The sequence below is a fragment of the Anabas testudineus genome, chromosome 11 (assembly GCF_900324465.2).
Source record: "Anabas testudineus chromosome 11, fAnaTes1.2, whole genome shotgun sequence".
NCBI classification, from domain to species: Eukaryota; Metazoa; Chordata; class Actinopteri; order Anabantiformes; family Anabantidae; genus Anabas; species Anabas testudineus.
The window spans coordinates 10,709,714-10,734,303 of NC_046620.1; the positions used below are offsets into that span (position 1 = coordinate 10,709,714).

Genomic DNA, 24,590 nt, shown 5'->3' on the forward strand with positions numbered 1-24,590 from the left:
TCACTTACATATCCCTGCGCACATGTCAGTATTAGAATTTAAACTGTACAGGGGACGTCTACACTAACTTGTGACTCCCCATGCGTCCAACGTCCAAATTGAAAGTACCCAAACGCACCATTTAGCGCACAATCACTATAAAGGTGCGTAGTGCAACTGCCACCACCATATAATAAATCAATCGGGGAGCATTGAGCCATCTCCAGCACGGTGTTCCGCGTTTGGGGTCGACGCATCGGGATTTTGAAGTTGCCGCTGAATGGAGGAGGACGTGATAGGCTGAGAGGCTGAGGCTGGGGAAGAAAGGAGCTGCTCTCCGTCAGTAGAGCCGTGCCGCTGGAGAGCTCGCTCGTCGACCGCAGGCTCCAGCCAGAAGAAGAGAAAATAAAAAAAATAAAAAAAGAGGACGTGACACCTAACGTTTTATTTTTTTTATTTTTATTTATTAACTTCTCATCGCGTCGTCACCTCGAACAAGATGTAACTTGCGGACGTCCCCTCGAGCAGATTCATGTATTTGAAAGGAGCCGGGAGTGAGTGCGCAGAGACGAGAAGCCGAGCTGCTCTGGCCGATGGAACTTATTGTTGTGCGTTTGTTTTGACTATGTTCTCCACGACTGAGTTTGGCTTCAGTCCGTCCCCGTCCGTCGTCGACCCTTGAATTTTGGAATTAACATCCGCATAGTTGAAGGGAAACACCGAGAGGAGGATCGTGCAGAGCCAGCGAGCTTTTCCTACAGAGCCGGGGATTTAAATCGTCATTTGGTGGTGGTGGTGGTGCTCCGGGAAAGGCGAGAGTCAAAGAAAGAAATTCATGTGGCCATTCTCTCTATAGCCAAACATTTTTTTTGGGGGGATTGCATAATGAGCAAGGAAAGACCTAAGAGGAATATCATTCAGAAGAAATATGTAAGTAAAAAAAACACACACATTGTCGCCTTTAATGCTCACACACACACACACACACACACAAAATCGCTCTATTCAAGTTTCGGCTCGTCTCGATGAAAATGCGTAAACTTTCATCAGCGGCTGTGAAGGGCACCAGCAGCCAGCTCGTCTGGGCCTAGTGTTTGGGTCACATATCGTTTAAAAGGCAACAGCTGTAAGTTGCCCCCCCCCCCCCCCGGAGCCTGTGGACCATTTCCCCGTTTGCGTTTGCAGGAGGCAGCGGTGTTTGACTCGGGCTCCTGCGCTGCAGCGTTTCTCCGACACCAGACATGTTGGAGGCGATTTGAACGTCGGCTGCTTCGCTTCGACTCGTTTGAACGCGGCACACGGCGTCTTTTTAAAAGGCTTTATAAAGGTCTGAATTCAAAACACTTGCTCAAGTGTTTGTGGAAGGAGAAAATGAATAAATAAAAAAAAAAAAAAAAGAGGAGGCTTTTGTTCGCGCCCCGTTTCTCCCTATTCAGAGCCCGTGAAGACGAGCCTGTCGGCCATGGCTCGGCTAGTTCGGCTTCCATGTCGTCCCATGCTGAGCGTGTTGTCCCCGCTTGAGAGCCGAGCTCTCGCCCCGGAGCTCGGAGGAAACGTGTGCCGGTTGCGTCCACGGTGGTTTCCGCTCCGTCGGTGCTGTCTGTTTTATTACAGGAGGGTTAGTAAACCGACACGGACTGTTGTGGCTCTTTAATTTTCTCCATAAAGAGGAAAAGAGGGTCATGCGATTCAGCATATTGGCTCATTTCTCCCCCCCCCCCCCACCCCCCCCCCCACCACACACACACACTTGAACATGGGGACATTTGGGTTTGTTGACGGTGCCCCGGCCTCGTCCACAGCCGGTGATAAGTCCACAGGGTCCCGGGCGTGTAGCAGGTCTCCGTGTGACCTCTGTGGAGGAGCACGTATCGCAGCAGCCCGCTGAGGGATAACTCCGTTTATCCTGCGGCACCACCGGGGGGGTTAGCTGACGAGCCTTTGTGGGTCTCGTCCTCGAACCGAATTCACATGAAACCGCACATTGCACGGTTGTTGTGGTTGTTGTAGGGATCCAGTCTCATTGTGTGTGTGCGTGTGCGTGTGTGTACAGTCGCATTGCAGAGGCTCATGTATGAAGCGATACCAAGAAGCAACCATTTTCTTTCTGCGAGTAACCCCCCCAGTAGGGGTGGGGGGGACGTGGATTGCGGCGGTTCGGCCTCGTCGGGACGGGGTTCGGCCTCGTCGGGACGGGGTTCCGCCGGAGCCTCGCTCTCTTCCTCGTACCTGTGTTCACGTCATGACGCGAGCGCGGCTCCGGCTCCACGCGCCGGGCCCCTCCACTGAGTTCGTGGCAAGTTGTCTCGAGCGTTTGTACGAGTCACGCGAGCCGCGGCCAGGTTGCTGCGTGGAGTCGCGCGAGGCGGCCTCGCGGCGCCGAGAGGCTGCAGTTTGCGGGGACGACCCCGCATCTAAACGTGCGGAGCGTCTCCAGAGACCCAGACTGAAGGACTGCTCAGTTTGAATGCTGCAAAGGAGCAACAGGTCCGCAGATGCACGTGAACACACCATGAGCGGGTTGTCTCCACGTGCTTAAAAGCTGTTTATTATTATTATTATTGTTATTATTACTTTTAAATGCCAACAGAGCGTTGTTGTTGTCTCCCTCAGCCAGTAATCCACTCAGTCTCATGTTCTCCACTTACTTGGATGGTGTGATGATCCTGCAGCACTTTACTTTCTACAGTTCTCAGATATTTGCTGGCTTTGTATCTCTCTTGTAAGTCGCTTTGGATAAAAGCGTCTGCGATTGTATTATCTAAAAGCCCACTGTTAAACAGGATGCTGTTTAGGAACATCGGCATTTCCTCTACAGGTTTTTTTTTGTATCTTTCCAACACAGCCGCTCTTAAATGTATTGGCCTTAACATTTATTAGTTGGAAAGCGACACCAATGTGAGCCCCCCCCCCTCCCTCCCTTAAAGGCACATCTATCATGCTGCCCTGGATCCTAGGTTCTTGTGCATATCATTGCAGTGACTACTATCCCTAGTGCTTTGTCATAGTCAGCCTTTACATTGTAAATCCAAGACAGATTCACCCCCCTGACCATGCACAAGTAGTTTCACTTGCACTAATTAGCATTAATTGACACAATGCACTTCAGTTTCCATTTGTTAACAAAATCCTGCAGAGTTGGCAACGTTTTTGGTCCTGTCAGGTTATTGTGATCCTTCCTCTGAATTGAGGAAACAGGATGCGCCATAGAAATCATGACTAACTGAAACAAAAGTCCCCTCTAAAAACAGAGCCAGACTACGGTGGCCAACGGTGTCACATTCTCTAAAATTGTATGACCTCTTTTTGTATTTTTCTTTTTCTTGGTCTATTCATAACCTGGTTGTATAATTAGAACTGAAGTCAGAGTATTACGGCTAGGGGAAGTGGTGCATCCAACTGCAGGATCCACGTTTCTGTTTCTTCTGCATGTGTGTGTCACATCTGTCGTGTGTTGTCGGCCGCTGCAGATGATGCATGAAGTGTTGCCTGGACCAAACGTGCATTTCTAGCACAACCTGGAGTAGTCCAGATCCCCAAAGCCCCACCTCTCCAGGCTTTGAGACAGGACTCCTGGCCCATACAAACCCCCCACCCCCCCTTAATTAGCGTAAGACAATTATACATGCTTGGCTTAACCATTTCCCCTGAAACATGAGTGTGAGTTGTTACCCCTCCACCCCCACCCTCTGTATCCAACAAACACCCACTATCTGCGAATGATATTAAAATTCATCAGTCATAAAATGATTGGGGGGAAAAAGGGGGATGAGTTCTTAATAAAAGCAAACAAGGCAAGGCAATTATCATTTTCCACTAGGATTGATAGACGTCTGTGAACAGAACCAAAAAGAAAAGCCAGTCAGTTTTTTTTCTCCTCTAAAAAATGCTTCATCACTGATGTCAGGTTGATTGACAGTGCACGAGTAAGAGAACACACCTCTGTATGTTCAAATTAAATTCAATCAAAAATGTTTTTTGTTGGGTTTTTTTTTAAATTTGTTGTTGCCTTTCAAGCCAGTGGTTGAGGGCTAGGTGCTGTATAACGGCTGAGGTAGCGAGCGCTAACGTGCGACAGTGTTGTTCTGTCTAACGAAACATGACACACACCGTTAACGTGTGTGTGTGTTTGAGAAATCGTGTAAGTGAGAAAAGCAGGAGAGCACGACACACAGTGTAGCTCAGTGCAGCCAGGGCCATTTTGTGCAGAGTCGACTCTTCCTGTAGGCCCCAGCTGGGCTAGGCCTCGGATTCAAAGGTTGTGTGTGAGTGGGTGCGTGTTTGTGTGCACGCACGGTGTGTGTTTGTGGGACAAGCACAGCTGCTGCAGGGGCCTTTACAAATGTAAAGAGGCTGTCAGTGTTTGTTTCATCAGGCACACAACTGATGAGGGCCAAGTAGAAAATCCATTGCACTGCGAGTGTGTGCGTTGAGCGTGCACAAAAAGAGGAAACAAAAATAGAGAGTGGGGGCAGAATGAGGAGTGCAAAGGCACAGACTCTCCCCCCTCCTCTTCCTCTCTTTATCTCCCCTCTCTCCGTGTCTCTGTCTCGCTCTCTCGTTCTTGGGCTGTCCAAAATGAAATGTGGGCCTCATGTAGGCCCATGAAGAGTGTCACAGGCTTGTTTTTTCACCGTGCCCGAGTCTCAATGCGCTTCATTTAACCTTATGTTTCAATGCAGATTCTTCTTTCATGAGCTCCCTTCTCCTCACGTGTGCAACATGGCAGGGTTCACTTTGCAACCTCACTGTCGCTGTGGCTACCAAGGCAAACCAAAGTGTAGTGTGGCAAAGCAATGTTTAACTTCCTGTTTATTTGACAACGTCCACTATGTCTATGCTTCATGAGGCACCTGTGAAAGGCACTCTGGTAACAGATAAGTGCTTCGTGTAAATGCTTGATGATTTTTTTCCATTGTCGCTTTACACAACAGTTTTTTTTTATTTTTATGAATGAATCCCCATCCCACCAGCGTGTAAGGTAATGAGTGTTGCACATTTAAAGTAGCAGTGACAACCTTAAACAATATGCAACAGAGGACAATGCTGTTTAATTTGGAAGTAACATATCCCTTGATTTGATTGCTTTGATTATATTGCCAAACTGTATCTGTATACAAGTAACTGCCAAGAATCTAAGAAGTCCAGTGCCAGCAATTTGCACACAATGGAAAGTAAGCGAAACAAATGAAGCGTATATGTCACTCGTTATGTGCATTTATATGTCACATCATGAGTACAGAATTATGCTCTTCAGCTTTGGGTTTAAGTTGGTTACATTTCTAGTGGAGCAAGATTAGTTTGTAGTTAGCTACAATATTAACAGGCTTCAGTTTCTCCCCCCACTTTTGTGTTTTAAAAATAAAAATGAAATAAATATATACATATGACAGCATGAAGGAAGTCCTTCTCACGCTGCAGGCTCAGCCTCGCATCCCTTTGGCCTCATCACTCCTCTTACAGGGCCAGGCGACTTAACAAGCACTGCCAGAAAAAATTCTGGGAGTGAAGTTGGCGAGCACAGGCTCTTTTAATTCAGCATTATTTATTTATGTATTTATTAAGTTTGTGCCTAAATGAGAAGAAGGGATCACTTTTTTCCCTTTTAAATATAGCCTTCTTTGCCAAGAGAGAGTTTACTGCATCATTACAGGCGTTCTTTGAGCTGCCGGCTTCAATTTGGACAGACGATGGATGCTCAGCGGCCAAATGCATCACCACTCAGCTCTTTCTCTAATAAATAACATGACATAAATGCAGACTGTCTCCCTGAGTACCTCCCTCTTCTTCTCTTGCGTCTCTTTTTCTAAACATTATGTCACACACGCAGCACAAACTCCTGTTATGCAATATGACCTTTTGTCTTATCAGCTGTTGGCGTTGAATACAACCTCCAGCTCACGGTTGGCACCGGCACACACTCACACATGCACAGTCCAAGGTCTTTAGGTGTACACCTGAAGTCTGCAGGTGACATAACTGGTTTTAGGGCCAGTCTTCCAAGACGTCTTGCAGATATCGGAGGCGTAGGTTTGCAGGAGTAGTGACATAAAACTGGGCGTCACTGGCCTCACATGCCGTGTGTGTTTCTGGCATGGTCAGTGTGTGCGTAGGCTTGTGTAGGTGTGTTTTACAGCATATGCTCTAGTAGTTGGACACATTGCACATGTAGACAGCCAATTCAGGTGCGTGTGTGTGTGTGTGTGTGTGTGTGTGTGTGTGTGTGTGTGTCACATATACCATGTGTGTTCTTTCCGTGCCCGTCTTCATTCTGCCGAGTGATTTATATCCTCTTGCTCCTGTGGGTTTGGATGGAGATGGGGGAGCAGGACAGCTGGTCAGGCCCTGAGAGGCTCAGTGTGTGAACACACATGCTCACTCGTGCGTGTGCGTCTGTGTGTGTATGTGTGTATATTAGTAGTTGCTGCAGCTTATCCGTTTAGGATCCCTATGAAGCTGAATCAACACTTTACCGTTGTCTTTAGTTTGGCCTTGCAGGCTTGCATGGGGGCCCATGAATGACATTCAGCAGTAGTAGAATGAATAGAAAACATTTTTATATCGTTAAATTATATACACAAAATCTTAAATCTTCTTGTTAAACTTGGAGCTTAACTCTGGGCTTCCTCTTATGTCATAAATCTGATATTGGAGGCCTTAGGCTGTTTTTCTGCCCATTTTGAATCACTCTGGTATTGTAGCTTAGACTGGTATTACCTTTTAATGACCATAATGTATATCTGCTAGTCAACCTCTCGCCCAATCTCCACTCACCCTTTCCTCACACTTCATCTCAGCTACATCAGTTTAAACACTCCTCACATTTTCATCCTGTGGTCAATCCCATCTGATCCCCTATTGTGACACCATCGTCTTTACGCATCTAGTGAATTAAGCCTCGAGGGATGAAGCAACAGAGCGGAGGCTCAGTCACTATCGATCCTCCATTACTCCCTGTCTTTCTGCCAGAAATACCACAGTTTCATTGTCAAACATGTGCCAGTAAGACTCTGTATGGATCATCATAAAACATCGTGATTGTGATGCTGAGAAAAGGAAATCCTGAAGTTTTTCACTGATTGAGCAAAGCAGACTGTGCGTCGTCATCAGATGTCAGTCCGGGAATCCTGTTTTACTTTTACCGTTCAGTGTACATTCATAACTGTTCTTGATATGTGTTATGCTCTCACAAGCCTTCTACCAAGCACAGTAATCTATGAATCATTCTTTTATGATGGAGCAGTTTGTTTATTCCTGCCAACAAGCCACTGGCCTATTCAGGTCCTCTTTGGCAGAGCTCTACCTTGGCCAATGAATCGCTCTCATTTATTCTCTCACAGGGTAGTTTTCCAGTGATAGCTTTTTTTTTTTTTTTTTAATATATTTGACTATCATTATCCCTCGTTTTTACAGCAGTCATTTGTGCCTCTCCAACATGCATGTCTAGTTGTGGAACGGTGACCTCCCTTCTGTTAAAGAGCTCTCGAATGCAACCCTTTTCACCAAGCATTTGCCCTCTTGCAAGGGAGGCCTTAATTCAGGATGGCAGTCCCCATCCCATCCCCCCTAACCAGAGGAGTAATGAGCCAGTGGAGCAAAGTGGTTGGGTGACCACTGTTGCTGCCTAATCTCTACTTTTCAGCCTCTGTGAATGATAAAAAAAAGTTAGATGTTGTGAAGGTGGTGAGGTTTTATACGAAGCTTACTGATTTAAAAGTAGGATGGCATTTGTAAGTCTCATGTTTTTCTGAGTGCTTTAATGGAAGAAGACTTATAGAAGAGGAGGAGCAACTGTATTTGGCCCTCACTTGCACCAAATACCCTTTTCAAACAGTATTTAGCAGACTGGACAAGAGCTGTTTTTAATGCTGAAACATGGCTGGGGCAAGGTTCTGTGCTGCTACTGAGGATGGATGGCAGCTATAAGAGGTGGAATAAATGGTTTATTTAATTCACAGGTCAGTATGTACACATTTTGTTTACATTTGTCGTACACCTCCATCCTTCAAACTGAGAAACGCATTACCCCCCCCCCTTCTTGCTTTGTAATAGAATACTGAGTGCATTATTTCCCTCTGTTTCCCTCTATCGCTCATGTCCTCCCTCTCAGCTCTTTCACTCCATTACTCAGCATAGCTACAAAGAGCGGAGAGATGTGTTAGGAGCATTACTGTGGGATAGTGCTGGAGACGGGATAGAAGAATTGCCTGACAGTCGCAGAGGAGGAGCCATTGCATGATCAGTGGGATGTTTTTCTCTTGTCTTGGCACTCGGTTTTAATTTTAAACAAGTATGAGCATGTGATAATTATTTGCTTGAAAGATCAGACTGCTGAGCGACATGATTAGGTTGTTGAGGTGGCTTTTGCAGCACTGTCTATGCTTCTTTTTCTTCTTCATCCCAAGCTTGTGTTAAAGCACCTGAAAATAAGATATCCTAGGGGTTGTTTTTATTTTGTGCCTGTAAATGAAAGGCTGTATGAAGCGCACTATGAATTGAAAAGAGTCAGTACAGAAATATAGATTTTACTTTTTTTTTTGCTTATTGATTTCTTTTTTTTTAAGCAAAGGGTGCTTTTTAAGTTTTTCCACAGAGACCAGCAGAGTGGGAGTCAAAGGTATTGTTCCCCCTGTTTTTAACCTCTGCTCAATAGATGAGGGCTTTTACAATTCTCCTGGCTGCATGATTTCCTCCAGGCCTCACAGCAGGGAGCTAGAGTGCATGGTACACTGAGGGAAGGGCGCCAGAGTCTGGGTTGAATGTCTGGCTGGCGTCCCCTGGCCCTGGATCAAACATCACAAAGCCTGGAGGGGGGAGAGAGGGCCAGCCCTGGAAATCACAACCTGTGATCGTCAAGGAGAAGAAATCCAAGAGGATAGAAATAATCAAATTAGGCACGAGCTCAAGTGGAATATTCACAGTAACAGCAGAAAAGGGGAGACCTGTCTGCTGATGTGTTGTGGGAACTCTCCCGAAAAGCACGTTTTACAATAACATCACAATAAAAAATACAATTACATCACAAAACAGCTGTTTTGGGATGTAATGGTTTGAGAATGTGGACAGGAAATGAGGTAAGCACTGGTTGAATCCAACCCTGACTGTCGTACATGCACGCTCACTTTCACACATTTAAAATGAGTAATGCAGGTGTTGGTTAGCACTTAAGAGAAAATCGAAACAAACTCTGCGTAAATACAATTTGTAAGCCAACGAGGAGGAAGTTACCATGGTGATGAACATATCCCCCCCCCCCCCCCCCCCAAGCAATTTTGCTTTCTCCTCTATGCTTCGTGTGTGTGTGTGTGAGATTGGGGGGCACTTATATCTCCCACCCAAAGGTTTCTATAGAAACTGACAAGCTGACAAGGTTTCTGAGCGAGTCAAACATTTCTTCCTTTTTTGTTTCAGCTCATGAGTGTGTGGTAAAGCAGCAGATAAAGAGTGAAGTTATATTGTTGTTGGAGCGTCTGGTTCCTGGCTGCATTCTGGGGGAAGTTACTAGATTTGTCTTGTAATCATGTGAGTCTGAGGAATCAAGGGTGCACTGTGAAACTGAGAAAATGCAGTCGGTGAGGGAAATTTTCACAAGTGGGTCTGCTGCTTGTACATTAGATTTTTTTTTAAATTTTAATAGAGATTTATAAGGATTAATCAAATTGTAAAAAATAAATCTAGTTGCCTCTAAGTACAGACCTAAACTCATTGGGGGAGGAAAAAAGAAAATTTAAAACACTTCTATTCTCATAATTTTAATGGCCGTTTCAGAGGAAAAACAAACCCTACATTTTTGATAATTCTGTTTCTTCTTTAGTCATCTGGTTTTCACGTATCCCCTAATTGTTGTGAGACATATTCCGTAAATTGTAACAGTCATAAGAAACTAGTAAACGTTCACAGTTCATGTTGTTGGCCTATTTCCTGACAGTAGATCAGTTATTTCACCTTTATCGACAGTCGTTTTCATTTTGAACACACAGCCTCATCATTCAGTCACTGAAATCAAGAGTGGAATTTCATATTACTCATACCATACCTCCATATGTGAGAGTTATTTTTAATTCTGCTTTTCATTTCTGAGCCGGAGAAGTGATACATAAATTGATTATATGCCATATTCACGCACAAATGGATTTAACAAATGTGTACCTGAACAAAGCAACCACAAGTAAAGTGAAGACCTACTTATGGCAAAGTAGTGTGTTTCATTATGGTGATTGATCCTAAGCATTGTGTTGCTTAGGTTTTTAATGTCTGTAATGCATTAGCTGTATTTAAAACAGCCGCTGTGACTTGCATGTTTATGTGACACTGTTGGGAGTCAGAATGCCATGTGCATGTTAACTGGCACCAAACTTTAAACTTAAGGGTGTGTTCACTCTACATCATAAATCGATTTTCTTGCTTGTCCTTAGTATCTGGCAGTGTTTCACTTGAAATAAATAGCTGAAGTCTCATACTTTTCTATCTCACAAACCATTGATAAAAGTTTAAAAAGTGTGAGAGAGACTTTCTGTTGTTGTTGTTGTTGTTGTTGTTTTGTCTGACATCATATGACACATTAATAAATTTCTTTGAAAGGCTGAGTCATACAGAATGTATCTTGAAATTACGTAACTTCATGACCATCTACAAGTGTGCAATATTTCTCAGGCATAGCTGTACTTGCTTGACCCTTGGAGCTTAAACTGGTATAAAACTGAGAAATGTTTTGTGCTTCGACTTAATTTCAGTTATTTCCCTTCGCATCCACTCTCTATTTGAGGTTAATTTCAAGTGATGGTCTGCAAAAGGATTATAAGGAATATGGGTGCCTCTCTCTCTCCCTTTTAATTTGTAGTTTCATTAATACCATCTAATCACCTCCACTATTCCACCTCTTCACTCTCCTCTTATAATGCATGTTCCTTTGCCTTTGTTCATTATCCTTTGTTTACCTTTTTTTTGCACTTTGTGTCTTCCCTCTTCTCTCTGTCTCCACTAGCTTGTCAGTCTTTTCTGCCCTCCTCCTTTTGGGCCCCTCAGGCCTCAGAGACTTTGCCTTTGTGTGTAGTAGTGGAGTTAGTGGGTAAGGGGTGGGTGAGGTATGAGGGTTTTGTCCCAAGCTCTGAGGTGAAAATCATTTCTTAATTGCCTCTTTTTTTGTGCTAGTGGTTGCATCAGGGACTGGACTCCAGGGCCTGCACTACAAGTCCCTGAGCAGAGGAACTCCCTCGCCTAACTCCTGGCTTTGTTTCATAGAGTTCTCTGGCCACAGTGTAATCATATAGCAACACACACAAACGGAGGCTTTAAAATGGCTTAAGATGTTGGACAAAGCAGAATACAGAGAAAATAGGCTTTGGATGTGGCACTGTGAGGTCTAGGTGAGTTGTAAATGAGCAGTTTTGCTGCAAAGTAAATTGAGTCGACATTTAGCAGTGTGTGCATATGGTATATTTCTGTATCGTCTGAAATCAAAAAGTTGAGATGTTACAGCTTTTATGTGGAAGGTTGTGAAGCCAGTTTGGATAGTGCACATTAACCCTTTCAGTGACCACAGAGACAGGTTGAACCCTCGTGACTGTGATAGTTTGTAAGGGGCATTCGTGCGACTGTGGTCAGCCCATGTTCCTGCTTTTCCTGTCAACTGTCAGTGGAGGTCTGTGGTGGCTTCCATTAACCACCACACTAACTGGTAATCTTATCTTCCTGCCAGCCTGCATTAGGCTCAGACTGCTGCCGGTTAACCCTTTCTAGACCACAGCAGACGTAGTTTCTTTCCTCTCGGCGGTGGAAAACTATATGTTGAGAGGAAGGTTTGTCACACGTAGTCTTCTCAATGGCCCAGAGTGATTGACAGGTCGTATTCTGCACAGGATCAGTCTGTCAGAGTTACGTGGACATAGAAGGAGCTTATCTCTTTCTTGCCTCCTTCTTGTGTCAACTCATAAAGAAGATGTATGAATTTCAGGGCAGGCTACTTGCTAGCAGCTTGACTCTGCTGGCTCAGCAGCACAGTCGCACAGCGCCTTATGATCTCCCTCTATAAAATCTGTCTCCCACTCTCCCTCCCTCTGTCTGTCTTGCTCCCACTCCCCTTTAATTTTACTCGGCCGCAATATCCTACCTAGACCCTGATTGTTGTTTTCTGAGAGCCGGGGCGGTGTTGTTGTAACATAATCATTTAGTCTCCCTCCTGTGGTTCTGGCAAGCTGCATGCTGAAATCTATCCACTGCTCATTTTTATGGAGAGTAAATTTGTTGTAGCGACTTTGACTGCTGCTGGCTCCCCTTTACGCTGTATTTACCAGTGTAGATGGATATCTCCCCTGCAAAACATTTGAGAGATGACACATGTTATATACACATTTAATATACCCCAGAGGTCATGCTTGTGAATTTGATTAGCGTGGCTGAAATACGATGGCTGTGATATAGAGTGACTTGGCCTATATTGAATTTTTAATCTCGGCGTCGACTTCGGCTTACATGACGAGCCATTTCTCCTGATCAGTGTTGTTGTAAGTGGAGCAAGAATATTGTTTGGTACATCATTGCATTAATGTAGTTAAACATGGCAAGTCGGCCTGTTTTTAAGGTTAACGGCGACATTGTGGCATCTTTATAGATAATACAAGTGGTTGTAGGGGTTATTTATTTATTATACTCAGGTCAGACTTTTTAATCCTTAATTTTTTGCCTATGTCACCACATATAATGGGAATTATGACCCTTAACCTATATCAATCACCCTTAGATACAAACCATACAATTAAACCCTCACTCAGCTCTGAGCCTTTTCACTTGTCTATCTATTGCCTCTGTAGCACACGTGAATTTCCACTGATTACTCCTTTCGCTTGTGTCACAGGCATGACACCATATGGGGGGGGGGGAACCCTTATTGATTCAGAGGCTCCAGAGCTGCACAGGGAACCCTATAAGATGTCAGGGATTAGATATTTATCATTGTAGGCCTGGAGTTATCCGATACTTGACAATTGACACGAGATCCAAAATTTTTAGCTGGGCCTGTGGTTAAGTGTTTAACCCCTTTTTTTCCTCCAGCCTCTCCTGCTATAAAGAGAATTTGATTTTCAAGCAGTAATTTTAATGCCATCCACATTTAGCACTATTCCATTTACACCTGTACTAAAGAGTGGCTGGATATGTTTATACTGCAGAGATCTCTAAGTGAAGTTTATCATTCTCTCCACTTGTTAGTGAAAAACCTGCCATGAAATAATGTGTTTTCTCCAGCAACTGCAAAAACACCCAAGGATCTTGTGGGAGAAGTGGATAAGTCAAACACATACAAATGTGTCTAGTGTTCAACAGCAAGTTTGCATACGATTTCCATAAAAGAGGAGTTGAAGTATGAATAACTTGTCAGACAATCCGTCTGAATGACTGACTGATAAACAGCGCAAAGCTATGGAGTTATATGCGCCTCCACTGCTTCCTGATTTTGTTAATCTCACTGTAGCTCAGCTTTTCAGGAGTGAACTCTTAATTGTCTCATGACAAGCGAAAAATGTTGTTGCAGTGTCAAGCTATGCTTTGCATATGTGGAAATTGGATGATCAGCAAGGAAGAGAGTGCATTTTCATTCACAGGCTGCAATGCCTTTTTCATTCATTTTCTCTTTGTCCCTTCTCCCTTTCCTTTCGTATCTCTCTAGCTGGTAGGTGTTATCAATGCAGCTATTGTGAGAGCTGAAAGAGCAGGGGGCTCATGAGACCCTCTGACAATGGGCACATGCTTCCCCCTCTGTGGGCTTCCTGTGTCTTGGTTGTGTGTGTGCACTGGTTGGAGCTCTGATAAGGCTTTTGTGTGTCTGGGAAGCACCTCTGTTTCTCTCTATTCACCTGTTAGTTGCAGGTGTTAAGTCACTAACAGTTGCAGCCAGCTGTAAATCCACGGCCACAGCACTATTTAAATAAAAAAACAAAACGTAAAAAAAAAACAGCATATGTGCACGATAATGTTACATGGCATTGATTGATTTCAGAGGTTTCACGTATATTAAATTCTGCCTGGAAATTACCTTAAATTCTGTAGAGGGTCCACAGAGATATCTCATTTTAGTTGTTTGAGTTGTAATTTGAGACAACTTTCAAACATGTCCTCCCAGGACCACTCAAAGAAAAAGAAAGGATCCCACTGTCCCCTGTTTTTTTTTTTTTTTTTTTTTTTGGCGATGCTTGGTGTGAAAAGCATAACTTTAATTTAAACGTGTGTTTACATTTTTATATTCATATATATGTATATTAATTTGCATTTCTAAAAAGAATTGATTTAAATAAAGCAGCAGTAAACGCATGTCAAGGACATTTTTTTTGTTGAAAGCAGTCTGAGTGGTGGTGCTGTCCACAGCTGTGATTAAAAAAAGGATCCCTCTCTCTGTCATTACAGGATCACACGCTTGAATTGAAAAAGTGATCTTACGAAATCCAGAAACTGTGACATTCATACTAGATAGCTGCAAGTTTAGAAGGTGTCTGTGCAATAATTACACTCTGTGTCCAGATGTCTTTCTGCTTCTCATTTTTACGTTCTGTTATTATCACACACACACATACACACAGACAAGATGGCTGCTTGAGGCTGGAGCTGCCTGTTAACACCTCTATTCTACAGAAGGGGGCCCCTTTTTGTTACTGCCTCTTTACCACAGGAAAAAGAGAGGGTGGGGGGAGTGGGGGGTCAGACACTGTGAGGTTAGGAGCCCCACTCTTGAACCCAAACATTCACATCATGCGAACAGTGGCCTTAAATGCAAGCTTCATCGCAGAGTTTACATAAAGTGTGAGTAAACCCAGCGTTTGGCTCTGAGTGACAGTAAAGAAGTAGGTCAGCGACGAGACCCCGTTCAACCCGAGCTGAGCCACTGTGTGTGTACAAGTGCATACGTGTGTGTGTGTGTGTGTGTGTGAATTTGTGTAGCATTTGTGTTTTCTTCTGTCAGGAACCAGTCTGACCTCCCCCGGCTTCTACAACATCAGGCAGCGGTGCGTGTGCGCACACATGCATTTTTGTGCCTGAATGTGATGGCATAAGCCCCGGCAGAGCTCTGTTCAGTGTCGCTTCCAGCAACAGAGTCAGCAGTCATATGTAGACTGACAGCCGAGGGAACAAGGGGGGGGGGGAGAAGACACTGGACGAGGAAAGCACTATTTTTGACACACAGCAAGTGTGCACGCAGTAGATGCAGAAAAAGACAGATGGGCACAAGAGGCAAGCAAAAAAAAGCAGAGAGGAAGAGGAAGAACTAGATACTAGAGAGGGGAAATGAGTAAATTCTCTATTTCTCGTGTTCACTCACTCATTTCACAGCACGCTGCTGTTGTTAGGGGATGGCTGAGCTGCTCCACCCCTTTCCCCCCCATGAGCCAATCCTCTATCATTTTCCTCCCTATCCTGACATCTGATTGGTGGGCTGTCTGAGCCAGTGGAATAAAATGGGATTGATGGGTAATCTGGGACCGGCACTGCAGGAAGAAGGCCAGGGACTCAGGGCAGGGGGTAAGGTAAAACCCACTTGGCCCTTGGGGCAGTGATATGAGTCAGGTATAAGACTGTGGCTGTGAAATACTAACATTTCAAATGTGCAACTACAAATTATGTATTTATTCATTTACATTTTTTCCCTTTTTCACATTTCTCACATTTTTCCATTATAAAACAATAAAGTGGTTGGAATAATAGATTTTAGTGAGACATTAAATTATAAATATAATCAGCTTGCAAGACCCGTGCCTTCTGGAAGAGTTGGTGTGTGTGTGTGTGTATAGACGGAGAACTGACTACCGTGTGGGCCTTGGCAGAGGGGAAAAAGCCAGGGCCACACTGTCTACCCCCTGGGTATTGTCATGGCTCTGAATGGGTAATGGGAAGTGAAACCAGAGCTGGAGATCGCTCCGTAATGGCTGCTGAGCTGCGTCCTTGGTTATGCTGCACACTGTACAAGAGCCGCTTTTTGTTTAGCTTTGCTAATAAAAGCAGAACAAAACATAAAATGTACACATAAGCAAACATGCTCCAAAGTTGCATCAGTATATAGCCTTAAATGATTATAATTCAAATACTGCGAAAGCAATTCACTCATTCAGAGCAGTGCCACATGATGACAACATACTGTTAAATAAATGTGAGGACCTGAGGACATTTTTACAAAGAGAGGACATTTTAGCCACACATTGAGAAGAGTATTTAAAGAGCAATTGCAGGGTTACGTCTGGGTTTTCAGGTTAGGGTCACAGTTGGGTTTTGGTTATGGGTAAAGTTTAGGCTTAGGAAGTTAGTTGTGATGGTTAGGGTCAGGGTAAGGCAGTACAGGTGATACAGTAGGGGGCTAGGGAATGCATTATGGCAATGAGTGTCCTCACACTGACCATTCAAAAATGTGTGTGTGTGTGTGTGTGTGTGTGTGTGTGTACACACACCTCGTGGCCACAAGCATTCTTTCTTCCTCAGTCTCTTTCAGATACCTTAAGCCTCCAAATGAATATAGATGAGTGAAGAGATTAGCCCATGCTCAAATCAATGACCTGCCAAATAGAATAAAAACTGCTGCTTGCTACGAGTCGACGTCAATAAAACATCGATTCAGAAACACAGGCTCTTTAGCCCTGTGTCGTCTAAATGAATTTTAGGTCAGGAAAAGTTATGTTTTATATACAGTGTGTCTTAACTTGCATGGTTCAAAGTTACCCGTGTGTGATAAGTTATTGTTGGTATAAAGCTACAGAAAGAGGCAGTAACTCACTTTTGGAAACAAAAATTCAGTGTCGATTGTCAAAAATCTCATCAGCGTTAGTAGCATTTTGACACATTTGAAAGGTAAACATGTAGAACATTGAGAAAAACGTAATGGGCTCCTTTTAAGTTTACTGTTTTCATAACCGTGAGGTTTTTCCCTTGCGTTCGCTCGTGTCTATACAAATTTCTCATGAGGTACAATACGTACCATGATCAGTGCTTACAGCCGTCACTCAGACTCATGGCACGTACACAATTAGTAAAAATCCCCATGTTTTGGGTAACTGGGAACAGATCACAGAAGCTGTGCATCATCTTGAATTGCATGGGAGTCTTTTCTTTGTTTTTTTTTTAATGTCTGTGTTGTGTTTTTTTTTTCTGAAATGATTTGGTGGCCACAAACCACAAACGTTCACACCCTGTAGAGGAGAAAGTGTGTGTGTTTGTGTGTGTGTGTGTGTGTGTGTGGTGTTTGTAAGTGTTGTTCCATTAGAGCCAGCACTGTCTCCCCAGTTTTAGCTGAAACTCGACGGAACAACGGTCCAGCAGCTCTGAATAAGCCCAGAGGATAAACAGACCCCAAGTTAATTATTCAAACCAACGGGAGAGATGCCTGGCACGCAAACATGCACAGGGTTTCCCCTGGGATAGTTTAGGGGCCTCCTTCTTTGCCTCCAGAGGGTTGGTCATACAAAGTGCTTTGAATCGAAATATTGGGAACTATGGTAAAAATAGTTACTTTAAACATCAGTGCACATGCAGTATGGTGTCCTTAGGTTGGCAGATATTTTCAGTTTAGCTTCTTCATTAAAGGGAAAAGCTGCTGTATCTTTAACCTTAGTCGGATGCTCTTGCGAATTTTTTTTTCAGATAATTTGTAAATCTTAGTCATCTTTACACTTTCCCCTGCTTCACCTCCTCCTACTCGGAAGTACTGACAGGAAGACTACCTGATTTCAGATGAGTTTCATTATGACATGAGTGGCAAGAAAAGCCTCCATCACCAATAAACATCAAGAGCTCAGACAGGGGAAAATCTTTGTTACGTCAATACAAGATTTCCAAAACGTAGACACGTCCATGACCTCTTACGATTCATCCACTCAGCTCAGTGGTGCTACATTTGATTGTCAGGAAATGTACATATTTAGATTTTTGGCCTAAGATAGAGAAGAAATGGACCAGTTCCTTTCCAGTAAGTTTGCTTCGTACAATGTGACTTCACCCATACCGAATTGTACACAGTCACACAGTTGTCAGGCAGTAGGTGGGAACAGAACCTGACTTTTGTGCCAGTATGGTACTACTGTCTTTGATCTCACCTATTCATAGATAACAAAAAAAGGAAAGGCACCATGGTGTGTCTATATAGCAAACCACATCATTAAGTCTTGTAGATAGTAATTTCAGAGAACTTGCGAATGTGTGTGACTGACGGTGTGCGTAGGTGTGCGCAAGCAGAGGAGTAGCGGTTTGAAACGACGGGTCATATTTGCTCTTACTGTACAGGCCTTCGAACAACATAGGAGTATTAACTCTACTGGGAAAACGGTATATGTGACCTAGGAGGCAAGTGGAGGAGTGGGAGCAAGAGGGAGTGCAGTTGGTACACACATACGCCTCCATTGTGATGAGCAAAGCTAAGATGATGCAAAGCTGCACAATCACACATGCTCTTCCATTGTGATGATCTGTACTGATACAATGCAAGGCTCAGAGTCATACCAGGGAAGCTGGGGCGTGTGTGTAGGCGCTAATGTGATAAAATGCTTGTTTACACAGACAAAATACACCACCCCAACTAAAAGCATATGGCATCTTCCTTTGACTACTGTGCAGAATTCGATAAAAGCTCTGTTTTCTTCCTAAGTCCCAAGTTGCGCTTCACTTCTAGAATACACTGTGGTTATAAATAGGTTTTCTGTTCGTTATGCACTTGAAGAGGAAAAGTGAAGAAAATTACGACTACTCCAAGATTTAATTAAACTTTATTAGCCTGATTTGTTCAGATGCCGTTCATTAACACAAAGGATGCAAAAAAATCATTCACAGTTGGAAAAAATCCTCACTAACTGTGGAGAGGCTTTCCTAGAAACATTTTAGCAAACAAAAGTAATAAGTAATAAATCTCAGAAAATCATGTGACTTTCTGTTTAAGCCTAATCGCCAGCTGTATTGTCAAATTGCACTTCTACGTGCATTGTTTCATTTGATGCCTAAGCGCTATGTTTAAGTAGTGTAAACTTTACAGTTGTGGATTTGGTGCACAGCTCCTGTCCCTCCAGATATGCGAGAGTATCTGTATTTGCTAACCCAGCACCACGTGTGGGTGGCTGGCTGGCTTACAATGGTTTCAGTGTACCGTCCTCTCACTCTCTCTCCACTGAGTCCTCACTGTACTGAGCGCTCACACAGAGAATTCCAGGATCTTTCTGACAGGATACCATCCTCCCCCACACTCCAAAGCTTTAGTGGGAAAGAAAAGCCGAATAGTGAGTGATCGCAAACTTTAGGGTGGGGTGGGGGGGCCCTGACAGTCGTCAAAATGCTTGAGTTCCCGCTTGATGATTGTATGGCAAAGAAACGCAGGTCTCCTGCGATTCACATCATTCTGCAGAAGACGCAAGGGAATTGACTGTGTGGGAAAACAATCTTGGGAAGTGCAAGAGGGGAAGAGAAAGATCCAAGGGCCCTTTTCATGTTGTGTGAGCAGTTTGTGTGGCTCTCAGTAAAAACACTGTCAAGGCTAGCCTGGGTGGAATCGGCCTCACTGCCACACAAACCCACCACTTACATAAGGATGGAGAAAGGGGGGAAAAACAAAACAGGACTTTAAATTCAGTAGAGTGGTTTTTGCCTGGTGGTCGAGCTTCTGACTGATGCGAGGAGAGAGAGGAGAGGAGGGAGAGAGAGGGCGGCAGAATTGGTGGCCAAAGGGAGATGGAGATGAGAGGAGGAGGAGGAGGAGGTGTGTGTGTGTGAGAGAGAGGGAGCAGGTGTGAAGCCAGGGGAGAGAGAGGCAGAAAGGGAAGATCAATGGCTGTTCCCTAAAATAACGGATGTTTGGGGCGGCAGTTCTCTGGCCCTTCTTCCGCTGTGTGCAGACACTGGTAGTCAACCTGTCTCCAGTGCACAGAAATACTTATCTGTGCAAGTTCTCTCACACACTTACATACACAGACACTCCCCTACGGCCTTTTCTGCACTAATTCTACTTCCAGTTGTTCTGGCTGGATACAGCACTAGCTTCAAACTCCTCCGAAGCCTCTGTCGTCATTAAATCCCCAGAGCCTCCTGGGAGTTGTGGTTTCAGAGAGCCGGCGTCAGAGTGCCCCCAACTCTCGTTACCCCCCTACTCAGAGGGCACGTAAAGTTCGTACCTAGCTTAGCAACATTACTAAACTACGAGAAATCGTTTCCTAATGTGCCATTGTTCGTTTTTTGTTTATAATCTTGTGAAATAAATTTTTCTCTCCCTTTCCTCCTCTCCACTCTCAGGCTTCTCAGGTCAAACCCAGTGCTTAACCTCAGGAATCTCAGGAATGTCCGAGCGAACTTCAATATCTCTGCGCAGACGAACATACACCTAATGTCACGTCATTGTCGCCACAACACATTTCTCTCCTATTGATTTAGTTTCCCTCCCACTCTCTCCGTCAGTGTGAAATGAAAGGGACACAATAGATTAAGATTGATTATTTTTACAGAGACGAACGTGAACATTTTTCTTCTTTGACGCACTATGATCGATTGTTTTCAATGACCCTTTGTCTAGGGCGAAAAGAAAAAGGAGTGCATATACTGTATACTGAGCATATGGACGTTAAGCTTTTGGGGCAAGATAAATACATCGCAAATCATTTTGATCTCGTACCTCCTGCTCAGCTGAGATAAGGATACACGCAACGAAACACACATCCAGTTGTCTTTATGCTTCTTTTGAGGGTGAAATAATCTGATATCGAGGCCAATGTAAATGTGGCATTTGAGAGGACGAGTGAAAAAGGGGCAGAGAGAGAGGAAAGTGTCTTGATTATGACAAGAGGCAAGAGTTTCCTCCTCTGATAACGAAGACAGCAGTCATGAAGGGGAGGGAGAGTATTGCCGGGTTAAGTGAATGTTGTGTTGTGTCAGCGATTGTGTGTAATATCGCTCGGTCTCTACGTGCTTACATACATTGCAGTGAAATCTAAGCCGGCATTTGCTTGCTGTGCCCGGTCCTGCGTTTGGAGCTGTGAGAGCAGTTTCTGAAAAGCTGGCAGCGCAGTGCTTCCCCAATGGAACATCTTTTCTGTTGTCCACAAAAATCTGTCAACTCTATTTCTCAAAGCTTTATGACAGCATGCCCACACAGCCACTGTAACTCAAGTCTTTTATTTTTTTATTCCCTCTTCACACTTGAAGCTTTTCTTTTCTAGTTCGTTTTTGCTGATTACGGCACACTTTCCCTTCCTGCTGCACACAAACATTTCCTCATGAGAAACCTCTTCTGGGTTTCATTAAATAATGACGCTGACATGAAAGAGAGATTCAGGGGATTCTGACTCAGACCTGGATTCACCTCCTTCTCTCTCCCTCCCTCCCCCTCCAAGCCTTGCATCACTGTTAAGTCATTTTCGCTGTGTGAGTTTTCTTTTTGTAAAACTGGAGTGGGTCACTGCGCCATGTCACTGACACAGATTTGACTCAGCTAAGAGATTTCCTGCATGTGAGCAGCAGCTACTGCGCCACTTGCCTGCGATGAAGACATCAGACTTTGTTGTGGTTGTTGTTGCAGTGGCGTCATTTTCCTGAGACAAACACAGAGGAAACCCCTGCAGGTATTTCCCAGATGCTCGGCACAGGCTGATGACACAATGGTAACTGCTGTGACGGGGTCAGACAGAAAGTTCTAGATAAACATGAAACTCTGGCTTTGGTTTTTAAATGTGTTTTCTGTTTTCATTATTATTAGCTCAGTGGTTTGTCATTGTGGTTTGAGCCATCCTCTTGAGTATACAGTTTCCTAGCTAAAGACAGACAGTAATTATGGCCAGAAGAAGACGGGTGGGCGAAGCAGAATGGACAAAACGGGATAGAATTGCACTGAAAGGACGAAACACAGCCAAGGACTCATGGTGATATTAAACAGATTGTAATAGCTCAGTCTGTGGTGAATATCTAAATCTCATTTGTGGTTCAGAGGGCTTCTGTCTCTTGTAGCTTGTCTGAGTCATACACCACTTGTGTCAGACTTAAATAGTGTCAGACTTGAAGGAAGAAATGCCACCAATTATTAATCACTGTTGGAAAGATTTCAAATGGGTTATGTGACAAAGCTTTATTTAGACGGTGATGCAAGTGATTTGAGAGAGGCAAACGGGCAGGTCTGAGTCAGGGTATTCAGACTGTGGTCTAGGTTGACGATTTCATTCGTCTGTTGACACAAAGTTGACCTCACTCCCCACCTCTCCTCTTCCACAGCTGGTGTTTCTCTCAGCCATATCAAAGCGCAGCCTCATCTTACTCACCAGTGACACTGCATGCATCGCATAGGTCTCTCTCAATGAGCTCCCGTGTTCCATTAACAGCCCATTTGGCTGGAGTCATTTTGGAGACCCAGTAAAACAACTGGCCTATAAATTGAGGAGGTTTAATGTGGTTGGGACGCCCTATGAAATGTTTTTATGACGATGTGCAGACAGCCTTGAGTTAAACTAGTGAGCTGGCCTCTCTATTGCTAGAGCACTCCCCTACCCACCCCCTAGGACTTGCACATCGCTCACCGGACAATGCTTCTGCAGTTATTTAGGTCTGTCTTTGAGCTCCCTTTGATCCCACTGCATAAACCTTCTCCGCACCCCCTGCACATGGTCAATGATTAAACAGAGGGTCACAGAGTTTGGGGGAGGAAATTGTGTCTTTGTGTGCGTCTGTGTGTGTGTAAAAGAGTATGTGGACGTGCATTTGCTTTGACGCATCGGAAGCGGATGATGTTTTCTAATAATAGCCACTGGAAATCTGTTTTAGCCGGCCAGACGAGCAGAGAAGGGAGATTTGCAGATGTCTGTTTAATGGATCAGTGTAAGAAGGAGAAATATCTTTACACTGATTTCATAGTGGGGAGTAAATGTAAATTGAGATGGATGATCGCAGTCGGAGCCAGAGTGTCTTGTCCATGTTTTTAAAGTGGGGACACTCTGAGGGCAGCGCTGGAATGCAGTTTACACTACGATGCGGAAACGCTGATGCTCTTATATGGATTTATAGCAGGCAGGGGAGCTTTGAGTGCAGCGAGGGAGGATTATTTCAAAGCTTTTTGTTGGCTTTGGAATGTAAAATGTTTGGATCACCCTCACTTTGAGTTTAACGGCAGTTAGGGGTCTCCTCGAGAAACCGGTGTTTCTCTCTCTCTCAATAGATCAGTTGGTCATTGAAAACAGTGGAGATTTTTGTTCTGTTTATTACCTGAAGCATGTTTCACAAGCAAATGTTTCATGCAACCGATTCCCAAATTTCCAGCTGCAACACATTTTGTACCAGATAATATAAGGCTGTTTATAATGTTACCAAAGAGCTTATGAAATTGACTAACACAGTTCAGGATTTCACAGTGAGCCCTCCTAGAAGTGTTTCTCTCTGTATTTGTGTGTGTTTTCAGTTGCATGTGTAGCTGGACGATCGGCTGCACTACCTGAAGTGCAACAAGTAAAACCTGATCAGAAGAAGGGAAGGAGCTGGCTTCACCTTCTGCTGTTACACTCTATGAGTGCGCATGTTTGCATGAATGTTTTAGTGAGTGTATCTGTCTGACAAGTAATGTTCTTGCTCAGCTATGTTGTGATTTACTGGCTGCACATCAAGATCACTTCTCACTTGCTCTGGCCTGATTCCGCTCCGTCTTTCTCTCTGTCTGCTCGTCATCTCGTCAGCCTGACTCACACAGGTCTCCAGCACAGATGCCTTGGCCCACTCTGCATGTGTGCAAGTGTGTTTGTGTGAATGTGTGTGTGCGTGTGTGCGCGCACCTCCTGCTAGCCCTCAGCAGGACTGCCAGTCAGTTTGTGACTACACTCCCACACATCTCTGTCTCTGCTTCTTTCTCACCATTCCTCTCCTTCCCTCACTTCCTTTTTCTGCCCTTTTCCTGTCTTCAATATTGTAATGAAATCAATGAAGTTTGTCTTCCGTACAGGCAAATGAGTGCACTGTGTAATTGCACCATTCTCCATCTCACCTTCATTTGCGCAACATTGCACCACAGCTTTAATCCACGTGGGTTGTTGTTTATGCTGAAGTAGGAAGGATAGGAATTTTGGATTTGGACGAGGGCTGTACACAAATGTGAGAATTGTTCCCAGATCAGTCTTAAACCACGCCTCATGATGTAATGTCTACCAGTGCAATGAGAAGCCCACTAAAACTGAAAAAGTGTGTCAGAATCTTGACCCTTTTTTTTTTTTTTTCTTTTCTCCCCTAATTGCAAATGGAGGTGGTATTTTGGGGAAGTTGTAAGTGCTACTTAGCTAGCCTGTTCTGTCAGCCACCTCCCTCAAATCCATGCACACACATCCTCTCATATGGGTGGGTGTTGACTCCCAGTGGAGTCACTGTCTCTGCTGCTGCACAGTACAAATAGACAGACAGGACCTTGTACACACACACTAGCAGCGGTCTCTTTCTCTCTCTTGTTCTTTCAGTAATGCACTATCGACCTCTTTCCTACTTTGCAGACCTTGGGCTCTCCAGTGGCCTCAACCTGTTAAGTACACAGACAGACGCACACACACATGCACACTGTGACCACGCTGACCTTTTACTCGCAGAACGAGACTTGATTTCCAATATGGGTTTGTCTTACAGCACTTTGCTCCCTCCATCCTTCCTCA

The 24,590-nt window shown here is 44.2% G+C and overlaps 1 protein-coding gene across 1 annotated transcript in view; it reads left to right on the plus strand.

The window, feature by feature from the left end:
- The first annotated feature begins 315 nt into the window (after nt 1-315).
- The window catches only part of jarid2b (jumonji, AT rich interactive domain 2b), a 91,614-nt gene continuing 67,339 nt past the window's right edge, over nt 316-24,590 (plus strand). Inside the window, exon 1 of the mRNA XM_026348470.1 lies at nt 316-909. Within this exon, the coding sequence (XP_026204255.1) occupies nt 865-909 (45 nt within the window). The 5' untranslated portion in view covers nt 316-864. The remainder of the gene's footprint in view (nt 910-24,590) is intronic.